Below are 13,184 nucleotides of genomic sequence, written 5' to 3' on the forward strand. Positions count from 1 at the left end.
GGACCTTGTCAAAGGCCCTGCTGAAGTCCATGTAGACAACATCCCTCACTTGCCTTCACTGCTCCCCTGGTAACATCCTCGAGAAACCATAAGATTGGTAAGACAAGATATACCAGGTACAAATCAGTGATGACTATACCTGATGAATCCTTGTCCATCCAAATACTCATACCCAGTCCCTTAGAATACCCACCAATAACTTTACCACCACTGTTGTCAGGCTCACGACCCTATAATTCCCCAGCTTATTTCTACAGCCTTTTCAAACAGCAGAACAACATTATCTACCCTCCAATACTTCTGCATCTAACATTTTAAATATCTTTACTGGAACACCTGCAAGCTCTGCACTCGCCTCAGACAAATTATGAAGGAAAACCCTGGGGATTTACCCTCCCTAATCTGCCTCAAGACAGCAACCACCTCCTCCTCTGTATAGAGTCCATGATCTCACTGCAGTTCCGCCTCACTCTAAAGATGCTGTATGTCTCCTGAGTAAATATAACTGTAAAAAATCCATTTTAAGTCTCCCCCATCTACTTCAGCTTCAAGCACAAATGCCCTCTCTGAGCTTCAAGCACAAATGCCCACTCTGAGCTTCAAGCACAAATGCCCACTCTGAGCTTCAAGCACAAATGCCCACTCTGAGCTTCAAGAGGACCAATTTAGACCGTTGGAATATTTTTGTTCTAAATACATTTGATGAAGGATTTGGGGTTCTCTTTTCCCTTGTCTGCTGTAGCAAACTCAGGCTGTACTTTCGCCCTCTTGATTTCCTCCTGTAGTAACTCTTGCATTTCCTGTACTCATCAAATGCCTCATTTGATCCTTTGAGCCTATACTTGTGATATGCTCAGGGCCTTGATATCTCTTTTTTTAAAAAAAAAAGAAGAAAACAACATTCCCTAAACGAAGGTACCCTTGTCTTTTATTCTGTCGGGAACATTCAAACTCTTCATTTGTGGTCATTTCTGTATTTGAACTCGGTACTCTCAAAATATAGGTTTTGGAGGCCCTACACTTACCAAGCACATCTGTACCAGAAATCAACCAGTCCCAATCCACTTTCATCAGATCCTTTCTGGTACCTTTAAAATTGGCTTTTCTCCAATTTAAAGTCTTAACCCAAAGACCAGACCCATCCTTTTCCATAATGATTGTTAAACTGATGTTATTATGATCACCAGATCCAAAGTGTTCTCCTGCACACTCCTCCATTGCTTGCCCTGTTTTGTTCCCTAATAGGGATTCCAGAATGCACTCTCTCCAGTTGTGACCTGAATATATCGATTACAGAAACTTCCCTGGACACATTTGACCTACACTATCCCATCCAGCCCTTTAACCCAGTGAGTCAGTCAATAAATGGAAAGTCAATTGTCTACCATCAGAATCTTATGTTTCTTGTTTCTGTGAACTCCCTGCACGTTTGTTCTTCTAAATCCCATTGATTATTGGGTGCTCTATAATATAATCCAACTAACATGGTCATCCCTTTCTTAATCCGTAGTTTCACCTATGTAGTCTCATTGGACCAGCTATCCAGTTTGTCCTGTCTGAGCAATGCAGTGACATTTTCTCTGACTAGTTATGCCACCTGTCCCTCTGTAATCCCTCCCACTCTATCGAATCGTGTCTAATGCAACGGAACACTGGAATGCTGAGCTGTTAATCCTGCACCTCCTCCAACCAAATCACAACAATGGTTACAATGCTGTAATTCAATGTGCTGATCCACATGCTAGGCCGATCTGTCTTTCATACAGTACTCCTTGCATTGAAATAATACGTATTTTGGGAAAAACGATTCTCATCCTTTAGTTTCCTGACTTTGTATGTTGGCTTAACAACATCTTTCCCACACAACCACTCCACCATCCATGCTAGTTCCTCACCCCCTGCAACTCAAGTTTGACACCTCCCCTCTCTCCATGCAGCGCTAACAACCCTTCCCACAGGGGTATCAGTCTGCCTCCAGTTCGGGTGTAAAACGATCACGGGTGTCCAGGCCACAACTTCCTTGGAAGAGAGCCCAAACATCCAAACATCTGAAGCCCTCGGTCATGCACCATCTCATCAGCCAGACGTTAAACTGTATTATCGTCCTATTTCAGTCCTCCCCAGCATGGGGCACGGGTAGCAATCTTAAGAACACAACCCTGGAGTTCCTGCACTTCAGTTTAGCATCTAACTCCATGAACTCACTTTGCAGGACCTCATCACACTTACTACTCTTGTCATTGGTACCAACGTGGACCATGACCTCTGGCTGCTCACACTGCCCTTAAGAAAGTTTCAGACTCGAACCGAGATATCCCTGACACACCATCCAGAAATATTGTTCTCGTCAACAGAATCTCCAGTCTGTTTTCCTAACCGCGGAATTCCCCCTGTTAGTTCAGCTCACGCTTCTCACTCGTTCTGAGTCACAAAACCAAACTCGGTATCAGAGGCTTAATGACCGTGGCTTTCCTCTGCTAGGTCATACCCCGAAACAGAAATCTGTATACCTGTTACAGAGGAGTTTCCTGCAGTGGCTGCCTCTCAGTTACCTGTGTCCTGCGCCTTAGGTATAGCTCCATCCCTGTATAGCCTGTCAGTCAACCTCTCATCCTCTTGAATGATCCTGGGTTCAACCAGCTCCAGTTCCAATTCCTGATCACAGTCTGTAAGAAGCTGCAGCTGGATGCAATTCCTGAAGGTGTAGTTATCTGGGACACTGGCGGTCTCCCTGCCTTGCTACACGCAGTATGAAGAGCATTCCACTATCCTGCCTGGTATTCTCACTGTTCTAACCGTGAAAAGGAAGGGAAAATACTATCCAAAATCTACCTAAAGCCTCCACCTTGCCTCACTGAACCTTCTCTGACACAAAGCCTCAACTCCCCACTCTATCCCTGGCTCACTCACACTGTGTCTACTCCACTTAAAACTTGCCAAGCGGATGTTTCCCGACAATCTGTGGCGTTGAGAAGGACATGACTGACCCCGCTCACTTCTTTTAAATTCTTTCCCCCACTATGAACACTTCAATGGCTGTTAGTGATTTGCGGCGAGCAGAATGCACTGGGTCAGTCCATGTTCAGGGTAGATTTGCACCCATCCCTCCGCTCCTCAATATATTCCCCATTGTTCATTACAGAGCGTGACTGAGCTGGCGGAGAAGGGAAACCGAGCGGGCGCTTCCAAACTCCTCCTGGATCTGGTGATGGAGAAGGGCTCCGGGGCCCGGAGGGTGATGTGGGAATCCTTTGTGAAACTACACCACCATTTACCGAAGCTGAGCAGAATATTGAATGAAATACGGGAACGTGGTACGGTGAACAATACACTGTGTGTCACAGATGTAAATGCTGATGAATTTACAGTATTACACAGAACAGACTTCATGCAGGTTAATCTGTTGAACAGGTGACAGCCAGTTCGCCTACATGGACACTGAGCGGGGTTTATCTGAAATGCCGGTGCATCTGAAGGGTAAGAGATGGAACGGAAATCTCAAAGTCTTTATTTCACTCTGACAGTCTGAATACCTGTATTTAGAGGCCGGTTTAGAGACTGCCAGAGTCGGGAAGACAGGTTTTTGTTGCTGTGGCTGAAGGACAGAAAGCGATTTTCATTTGTCACAACACCCGACACCTTCCGGGTCTCAGGCTGTGCACCCAGAGGCCTCTACGAGTTTGATAAACAGACATTCCAGTCAGTCAGAGATGAAACCACGGCGTTCCCCTTTCTGTAGGGCCGAATATCCTGGGATCTGACAAAACTGAAGGCAAACCATTCCCATTGGAACATCCAACTTCAGCAAGGGAAATCTCATACCTCCGATCCAAAGCGGAGCCGAGAGTTGTTGTTATTCCTCCAAAGCCCACAAGACGTAGCAGCAGAATTAGGCCATTCAGCCCATCAGTCTGCTCCGCCATTGCATCATGGCTAATCCCAGATCCCAGTCAGCCCCATACACCTGCCCTCTCGCCATATCCTTTGATGCCCTGACCGATTTGGAACTTCTGCCTTAAATATACCCATGGACTCGGCCTCCACTGCAGTCTGTGACAGAGCATTCCACAGATTCAGTACTCTCTAGCTAAAACGAAATCCTCCTTACCTGTTTTAAAGCATCGCCCCTCAATTTTGAGGCTGTGCCCTCTGGTTCTGGATATCCACCCTGTCTGGTCCTTTCAACATTTGGTAGGTTTCAAATACATTCCCTCGTATTCCTCAAAATTCCAGTGAGTATAGGCCCAAAGTTGCCAAAACACACCTCATATGTTAACCCCTTCATTCCCAGAATCATCCTCTTGAATCTCCTCTGGACCCTCTCTAATGACAACACATCTTTTCAGAGGTATGAGGCACAAAACTGTTGACAATACTCCAACTGCGGCCTGAATACCGTCTTGTAAAGGCTCAGCATTTATATTAGATGCATCATCGAACATTTACAACACTCTATTCCATCTGCCACTTTTTGCCCATTCTTCCAATTTGTCTAAGTCCTGTTGCAATCGCACTACCTACCCCTGCACCTATCTCTGTATCATCCTCAAACTTTCATTCCATCGTCTACATCATTGACAAACAATCTGAAAGCCAGTGGTCCCAATACTGATCCCTGTGGAACAGCACCAGTCACTGGCAGCCGACCAGAAAAGGCCCCTTTTATTCCCACTCGCTGCCTGTCAGTAATTCCGCGACACATGCCAGTATCTTTCCTGTGACACCATAGATTTTTATCTGGTTAAGCAGACTCATGTGCGGCACCCTATCAAATGCCTTCTGAAAATCCAAGTAAATGCCATCCACTGACTCCTTTGTCCACCCTGCTTGTTACTTCCATAATGAATTCTAACAAAACCCACGCTAACTTACTTTGTCATTAGTCTCCAAGTACCTTGAAATCTCAACCTTAATAGGAGACTCCAACTCTTTCCCAATCACTGAGGTTTGGCTAACTGGCCTATAATTTTCTTTCTTTTGCCCTCTTCCCTTCTTAAAGAGTAGAGGTACAATTGCAATCTTCCAGTCCTCCAGGACCATGCCCGAATCAAGTGATTCTTCAAAGTTCATGACCAATGCATCCGTCAACTCTTCAGCATCCTCTCTCATGACTGTGGGATGTAGTCCATCTGGCACAGGTGACTTTGCACCTTAAAAGCTTTCAGTATGCGAGAACTTTTTAATTTGTAATAGAATGGCACTCACTCCTACTGCCTGTCACTCGCAGACCACTTCACGCTGCTAGCGTCTTGCACAGTGAAGATATATGTAAAGTACACATTAAGTTATTCTGCCATTTGTTTGTCCACCATTACTATGTCACCAACATCATTTTCCAGTGTTCCAGTATCAACTCTCACTTCCTTCTTACTGTTTATATAACTGAAAAAAGTGTTTAGTGTTTATTATCCTGCTTTATATTATTGGCTTTTCTGCCCTCATATTTCATCTTTCCCCTTCTTATAGCTTTTTTAGTTGCCTTTTGTTGGATTTTAAAAGTTTTCTATTCATCCAACTTTCCCTCACGTTTGTTGTTTTGTATGCCCTTTCCTTGGCTTTAATGTAGTCTTTAAATTCCTTTGTCAACTATGGTGGCCTATACGTGCCACTTGAGAACCTCTGCCTCTGTAGCCCATATCTATCCTGCAACTTGTGACCTGTTCCCGGAAGCATCAGCCAGCTCAGCTCTGCCGTCATCTCCACTGGTATCCTTCTCCAATCTACCTGGGTAAGCTTCTCTCTCGTGCCTCTGTAATTCCCTTTATTCCATTGCGATACTGATACTGTAAGTTATGCTTCTCCCTCTCAAACTGCAGAATCAATTCATTCAAATGATGATCACTACCTCTTAAGGGTTCTTTTACATTAAGCTCCCTCATAGGATCAGGGTTATTGCACAACACCCAATCAAAGATAGCCCTTCCCTGAGTATTCCTAAGCACAAACTGCTCTAAAACGCTAACTCATCGGTATTCAGTAAAATCCCTCTCTTGCGATCCAACTCCTGAAGTTTGTTTGATTTTCTTATTCCGCGTGCATATTGAAGTCCCCCATTACAATTGCGTCATCACATTTATTACATGCCTTTTCCAGCTCCCTTTGCAATCTCAACCCCACACCTTCGCTACTATTTGCAGGGCAATAAAGGATTCCCATAAATCTTTTTTTTTTAACCGTTGCGGATTCTTATGTCCACCCACAAAGATTCAACATTCTCTGACCCTATGCCATCACTTTTTTAAAGATGTGATTCTATCTCGAACCAACACAGCTACAATACCACTGCCTATGCCTTCCTGCCTGTCCTTTCGACAAGACGTACATCCTGTACCGTTAAGCTCCCAACTGTGGTCTTCTTTCAGCCACGACTCAGTGATGCCCGCAACATCATTCCAACCAATCTCTAATTGCGCCAAGCGTTCGTCCACCTTATTCCGAACGCTGTGCGCATTTAAATACAATGCGTTCAGTCCTGCATCTGCGCCCTTTTGAATTTTGTCTATGTGGTACAATTTAACACTTTGCTCTGTCTGTATCTGAACCCAGTCATTGGCTTGTTCTTCCTTACATTCATGTTACACCCATCGTCTACTTGTAAACCTGCTGGTTCATCCACACAGCTCTATTGTCCGAGTTCCAATCCCCCTGACATTTTAGCTTAAAACACTCCCAACAGCTCCAGTAAATCTGCCCGTAAGAATATTGGTCCCTATCGGATTCACGTGCAACACGTCCCTTTTGTACAGGTCTTACCTGCCCCAGAAGTGGTCCCAATTATCCAGAAATCTGAATCACTGCCCCCTGCTCCAAAACCTCAACCACAATTTCTCTGCCACCTCATTCTATTGCTATTGCCACTGTCGGGTGGCACAGGCAGCTGTCCTGAGATGACTACTTTTGAGGTCCTGCTTCTCAGCTTTTTTTTTCTAGCTCCATATGTTCTGTTTTCCAGACCTCCTCCCTTTTCTCTTCCTATGTCGTCGGTACGAACGTTTGCCCCGACCTCTGGCTGCTCAACATCCTTTCTCGGGATATTGTGGATGTGTCCAGAAACATTTCGGACAAAGGCACCTGCGAGGCGAAGACCATCGGTGTTTCCTTTTTTTGTGTCCACAGAATCGCCTACCTATAGACTCCCTTATTACCGCTGCCATTCTCTTCAGCTTCCGGCTGTTCCGCGCATCACTGAGGAATTGCCTGAGTTCATGTACCAGCTCCTCAGAGATGAAGAGACTGTAGACTAGTGTGGGGCGTGTTACATCATTACTGGCTCAGCCTGGAAAGGGAAACAGAAATTATGTTACTTTTCTGTGGCTTAGTGCTGACAGTTTAATCCTAAAGGAGTGTCAAGAACATGGGGTCCATTGTGAGAAAAGTAAATGTCAGTAGAGCAAGTAAATTGCACCCCCCCCCCCCCCCCCCCGCCAGTGTTACCCTCTGCAGTGCAGAGTGGAGCCTTAACAGCGAATCAGATCAGAAATGTTTCTGGGCCATCGTTCATTTTCAGACACTCTGTCTCTGATCTCCGGATTTCACCCAAACAATGTCTTTAACAAGTTTTTTTTTATTAAAGAATATATGTAGTACTCTCCATGTTCATCAGACCAGGCATTGATAACCTATTTCTATCTCTCCTAAGATGTTCAGCAGAAACACAAGGAGACTCTGCGGGCACAAACTGAAACACTGAGAGTGAACACGATCCTGATGAGGGAGAAGGTGAAGGTTTTCCAGCTGGTTGATCGATACGCTGAGCTCACGGTCATTTCTACTGTTCGAGATCGGAGACTGGTGGAACATGAGCTGCTGGCAAGAGGCAGAGACCACGAGGAGTGGAGAGAGGAACATCTCCGCGGACAGCTGGAGAACATCCGGACTGACCAGTTGTTCCAGAGGAGTTTTGTTCAAAACTTTAAAAAATCTGTCTTTGGAAACAAAACAGGTATGTTCGCAGCAGTGGCCGGAGTCCCGGGAATCGGGAAAACAACAATGGTACAAAAGATTGTTTATGACTGGGCCACAGGGAAAATCTACCAACAATTCCAGTTTGTCTTCAGTTTCAAATTCCGGGATTTAAACTCCATTAACTGTAAGATAAACCTGAGAGAACTGATTCTGGATCAGTATCCATACTTTGGGAATTTACTGAGAGAGGTCTGGAAGAACCCAGAGGGATTGCTGTTTATATTCGATGGTTTGGATGAATTCAAACACAGAATCGATTTTGCTGACAGTCGCAGAGATACAGAACCCAAACACCACTGCCCAGATCCTGAGTGGTGGTGTGAAGTGTCTGACATTGTGTGCAGTTTAATCCAGGGCAAGCTGCTCCCAGGGTGTTCAGTGCTGGTGACCACACGTCCCACAGCGTTACATTTACTGGAAAAGGCGGATATCAATGTCCGGGCTGAAATCCTGGGATTTGTTGGTGAGGAACGGAAGGAATATTTCATCAGACATTTTGAAGATCAGACAGTGGCAGCAGCTGTTTTCAAACACGTGGAGGAGAACGAGATCCTGTACACCATGAGCTACAACCCCTCCTACTGCTGGATCCTTGCTCTGGCGCTCGGCCCCTTCTTCACACAAAGAGTCAGGGACCCGCAGCGACTTCCCAAGACCATCACCCAACTATATTGCTACTATATTTACAACATCCTGAAAAACCACGGCCGTGAGATTGAGAACCCCCGTGATGTGTTACTCAGGGTTGGTCAGATGGCCTTCAGAGGAGTGTCCCAGAGGAAGATTGTGTTTACAGATGGAGATTTGATCAAGAACAATCTGCAGCCTTCCCAGTTCCTGTCCGGGTTCCTGATGGAGCTTTTGGAGAGAGAGGATTCTGCCCGGAGCGTGGTGTACACATTCCCACACCTCACCATCCAAGAGTTTGTAGCTGCAGTCGCACAATTCCTGACTCTACATCCCGGGAATATCCTGAAATTCCTCACTGAAGCCCACAATACGACAGACGGTCGATTTGATATATTTCTCCGTTTTATTGCTGGTCTCTCCTCCCCAATGACAGCTAGGGGCCTGGAGGAGTTTCTGGGCCCATTTCCTCATCAAACAACCTGCCAGGTGATTGACTGGGTGAAGGAGGAGGTTACACGCCAGAGTGGAAACACATGGAGTGGAGTTGGTAGAAGGAGCCTCCTGAACACATTGCACTACCTGTTTGAGTCTCAGAATCGTGGACTGGCTCAGGCCGCACTGGGATCAGTGGAAACACTTTCATTCAGTGGAATGACACTGACTCCGATTGACTGCACGGTCCTGTCTCATGTCATCGTACCCTGTGATACAATAAAACACCTCAACCTGGGGAACTGCCACATTCAGTGTGAAGGAATCCAGCGGCTGGGACCCGGGCTGCACAAGTGCCAGGATTTGAGGTAACTCTGAACTGTGAAATTGTTCCATTGTGTTGTTTCAATGCAAAGTGTTTTGGGTTAAACTGCGATAAATTAGACTGTGAAGAATTGTGATAAATGCCAGGGAATCGTCAGTAATTCCCCAAGGACAGGAGGGTTCTGCGGTTCCTTGTGAAGGGATGTTGGAAACTTCATCAGATCAGTGAACAACGGCCATTGGTTTAATGGTAGTAAATCACAGGAATGGCTGTGTTTCTCCCTGCCTCTGACACATCCATTGACAATGTTCCTGATCACTGTTACTGACACCCAGACCAACATTGACAGCAAAAGGTGGGTCAGAGATTCACACCCCCTTCCCAGTGAGGGATAAGAGACCGTCAGCAGACTGTCCAGTGAGAATGAAAGAAATACCATTGTGAGATTGTCCTACCCTGCCCTTCCCCATGTGTGACTATCACCATCAGCCCACCTGAATGACTTTGTTTACTCCCAGATACCCAGACTGCATGGGCACATCTCCTCTCCTAATTATGATCCTAGGTTCAGACCCATCCCTCCTGTACAATCTATTGCTGCATCCTCTCCTCTTGTAGGATCATCGTTTCCCCCTCGGGCCCTCCTGTGGGACCTCTCATCCACATTCCCCTTCCTTTCTTGGGGATCTCTTCCCCATACCCATTCCTCCTGCGGGCTCTCTCATCCCTATAACCCTTCCTTTCTTCGGTTTCTCTCTTCATCACCCTTCCGCCTTGTGGATCCCTGTTCCCCATCCCCTTTTCTCCTGTCCGATCTCTCTTCCCCTTCCCCCTTCCTCATGTGGGATCTCCCTCTCTCATCCCACTTCTTCCTGCAGGTTCGGTTTTCCTATCCCTTTCCCTCAGGTGGGACTTCCATTTACAAATCTTCCTCACTGTGGGACTTTCTCCCATCCTTCATCCCTGCCCCTCCCGACCCTCTCACATCAGTAACACTTTTCTAACCATCGGGGAATGAGACAGAATATGTGGAGTTTACAGGGTCACACCGACAGACTAAATTACTGACATTCGGTCAATACACTGGAGCTGGGCAATGAGGGACATTGACAGTGATGGGAACTCCGATCAGAGATTTACTGAAGGGTTTAGTCTTTCCTGAAATATCCGAGAGAGAGAAATTCCCTCAGACCCGCGGTTTGAATCACTTTGTTCATCAATTTGTCTGTTTGTGTTTAGACTTGGGAGGAATAAACTGGGAAATTCAGGAGTGAAACTGGTGTCTGCGGCTCTGAGGAACCCGGAGTGTAAAATACAGAAACTCGGGTAAGTACCAGACTGTGGGAGATTGTGTTTACAGTCACCGGGTGTCTGACACTGAACATTAATGTGATCAGCAATTGTGTTATGATGAACACTGGGGATTTGTACCGTCTCCTGTCTCTGTGTCCTTCACCCTCACTCTCTCTCATCTCCAGGCTGTTCAAGGTCGGTCTCACAGATTCTGGTGCCGAGGATCTCGCCTCCGCTCTCAGTACAAACCCATCACTGACGGAGCTGGACCTGAGTGGTAATAAACTGGGAGATTCAGGAGTGAAACTGGTGTCTGCGGCTCTGAGGAACCCGGAGTGTAAAATACAGAAACTGGTGTAAGTACCAGACTGTGGGAGATTGTGTTTACAGTCACTGGGTGTCTGACACTGAATATTAATGTGATCAGTAATTGTGTTACTGATAAACACTGGGGATTTGTACCGTCTCCTGTCTCTCTGTGTCCTTCACCCTCACTCTCTCTCATCTCCAGGCTGAGGGATGTCGGTCTCACAGATTCTGGTGCCGAGGATCTCGTCTCCGCTCTCAGTACAAACCCATCACTGACGGAGCTGAACATGAGTGGTAATAAACTGGGAGATTCAGGAGTGAAATTGGTGTCTGCGGCTTTAAGGAACCCGGAGTGTAAAATACAGAAACTGTGGTAAGTACCAGACTGTGGGAGATTGTGTTTACAGTCACTGGGTGTCTGACACTGAACATTAATGTGATCAGTAATTGTGTTACTGATAAACACTGGGGATTTGTACCGTCTCCAGTCTCTCTGTGTCCTTCACCCTCACTCTCTCTCATCTCCAGGCTGTTCAACGTCGGTCTGACAGATTCTGGTGTCGAGGATCTCGTCTGCGCTCTCAGTACAAACCCATCACTGACAGTACTGGACCTGGGACCAAACTCACTCACAGATCGATCTGTCCCCGCTCTCCGCCACCTCATACTGACCGTCCCGAATCTGGAGCAAATCGAGTGAGTGTTTGTGTCAATGTTCAATGTGATAAAATATCAGCGGATCTGCGGGTTTTCTGGTGGTATTTGTCTGTGAATGTTGTTGAAACATTAACCCCAGTCCCCTGCGACTGACACTGTTGTGTAATCTGTTTATTTCAATTTTATTCTTCCATCTATTTCAGGCTGGTGAACAATCTGTTCAGTGAGACCGGGAGGAAGGAACTGAGATCTCTGCAGGAAACCAGACCCGGACTGACAGTGACCGTGTGAACATCTGAATGTGTGAACATCCCCGCCCGCGGAATGGGATCATTTTGGCCGATTGTCCGCCCTCCCCTTTAACTCCCGCCCTCCCCTTACCTTTAATGTCCACTGCCAGGTTTAATTCCCAACAGTTCTAACGGAACTGGCTCCAGTCTCACGCTCTGTGACATCAGAAGCACTCCCGCAGTGATGTATTTCTGCCTGTTGTACAGCGGCACAGCTTCCGCCGGATGTGCTGGTTCAAGCCCACCTCCCCCCCCCCCCAGCCACGTGAGACGCCGGAGAATTGCACAAATAGGAACAGCCCGGGGGACGGGGCGCAGACTGGGACACCAGTGTCCCGAGGTGGAATTATCCTGGGAGAGAATCCTTTTGCTCCCTTTGCTGAGGACGGTGCATTCGGCAGTCTGGCCGATGTAATGATGTTAAATTGACAAATACCTCGGCAGTGACCCTGGATCTGCAGCGATCCCGGACACAGCCCTGAAGTGTGATTTTATAATCATCGGTTCCCCAATGCAGAGTGACAGTGAGAAACGGGACTGGTTATTCAACCGGTCACTCGTTGTCGCCGGTCAGTTAATTGTGTGTGACTGTGAGTGAGTCGGGAGCAGTTTATTTATCCCCGCACATCAGCAGCTCACACATTGTTTAATTTACATTTGTCATGATGAAATCAATAAACCGCTGTCACTTCCTGTCTTGGTGTCGGACTTGAGTTTTATTTGAGGTTTCTGCCCTGTGCACTGCAACAGTGTGTCGGAGCTCCTCACACTAACACAGTAGCATCTCAGCTCCAGGCAGAGGGAGGTCGGACTGCCAGAGTCTGGGTGGCAAGGATCGCATCTCCACCTAATCTCCATCCTGGCTAACTGATCCCCTCTTGCCACCCCGCAGACAGTTAAAATTGACGATAATATCAACGTTAATCTACAGAGGTCGCGAGTACGAGAGGGATAAGGGATGGATACCAACGTTAAACACGGAGTGAAGATCCCTCCACACTGTCCATCCCACACTCCCGGGGTCAGGCACGGAGTGAAGCTCTCTCCGAACTGTCCAATCTCACTCTCTGCGGTGGAGCAGTAGCCCAGGATGAAATTGAAGATGAGGATAATTTTGCAAAAACGAGACCACACCCCTTACCGTCCTCTCTCGCTGTCGCCACTCCTAACGGGACCCATCTCTTACCGTTCACTCACACAGACCTCGCTGTCAACCAAACGCCACCTTTTCCTATTCATTCCCACCATTCGCACTCGCAATAGACGCCACCCCTTCCCATTCA

The 13,184-nt window shown here is 46.8% G+C and overlaps 1 protein-coding gene across 1 annotated transcript in view; it reads left to right on the top strand.

Annotated features, from left to right (window-relative positions):
- LOC140208258 (NACHT, LRR and PYD domains-containing protein 3-like) overlaps positions 1 to 12,596 on the top strand; it is a 36,374-nt gene extending 23,778 nt beyond the window's left edge. The window contains exons 5-12 of the mRNA XM_072276822.1: positions 3,143 to 3,314; positions 3,412 to 3,477; positions 7,640 to 9,395; positions 10,592 to 10,678; positions 10,831 to 11,001; positions 11,157 to 11,327; positions 11,483 to 11,650; positions 11,815 to 12,596. Of these exons, the coding sequence (XP_072132923.1) occupies positions 3,143 to 3,314; positions 3,412 to 3,477; positions 7,640 to 9,395; positions 10,592 to 10,678; positions 10,831 to 11,001; positions 11,157 to 11,327; positions 11,483 to 11,650; positions 11,815 to 11,902 (2,679 nt within the window). The 3' untranslated portion in view covers positions 11,903 to 12,596. The remainder of the gene's footprint in view (positions 1 to 3,142; positions 3,315 to 3,411; positions 3,478 to 7,639; positions 9,396 to 10,591; positions 10,679 to 10,830; positions 11,002 to 11,156; positions 11,328 to 11,482; positions 11,651 to 11,814) is intronic.
- The last annotated feature ends 588 nt before the right edge of the window (positions 12,597 to 13,184 follow it).

This window comes from Mobula birostris, chromosome 13 (genome assembly GCF_030028105.1).
Source record: "Mobula birostris isolate sMobBir1 chromosome 13, sMobBir1.hap1, whole genome shotgun sequence".
NCBI classification, from domain to species: Eukaryota; Metazoa; Chordata; class Chondrichthyes; order Myliobatiformes; family Myliobatidae; genus Mobula; species Mobula birostris.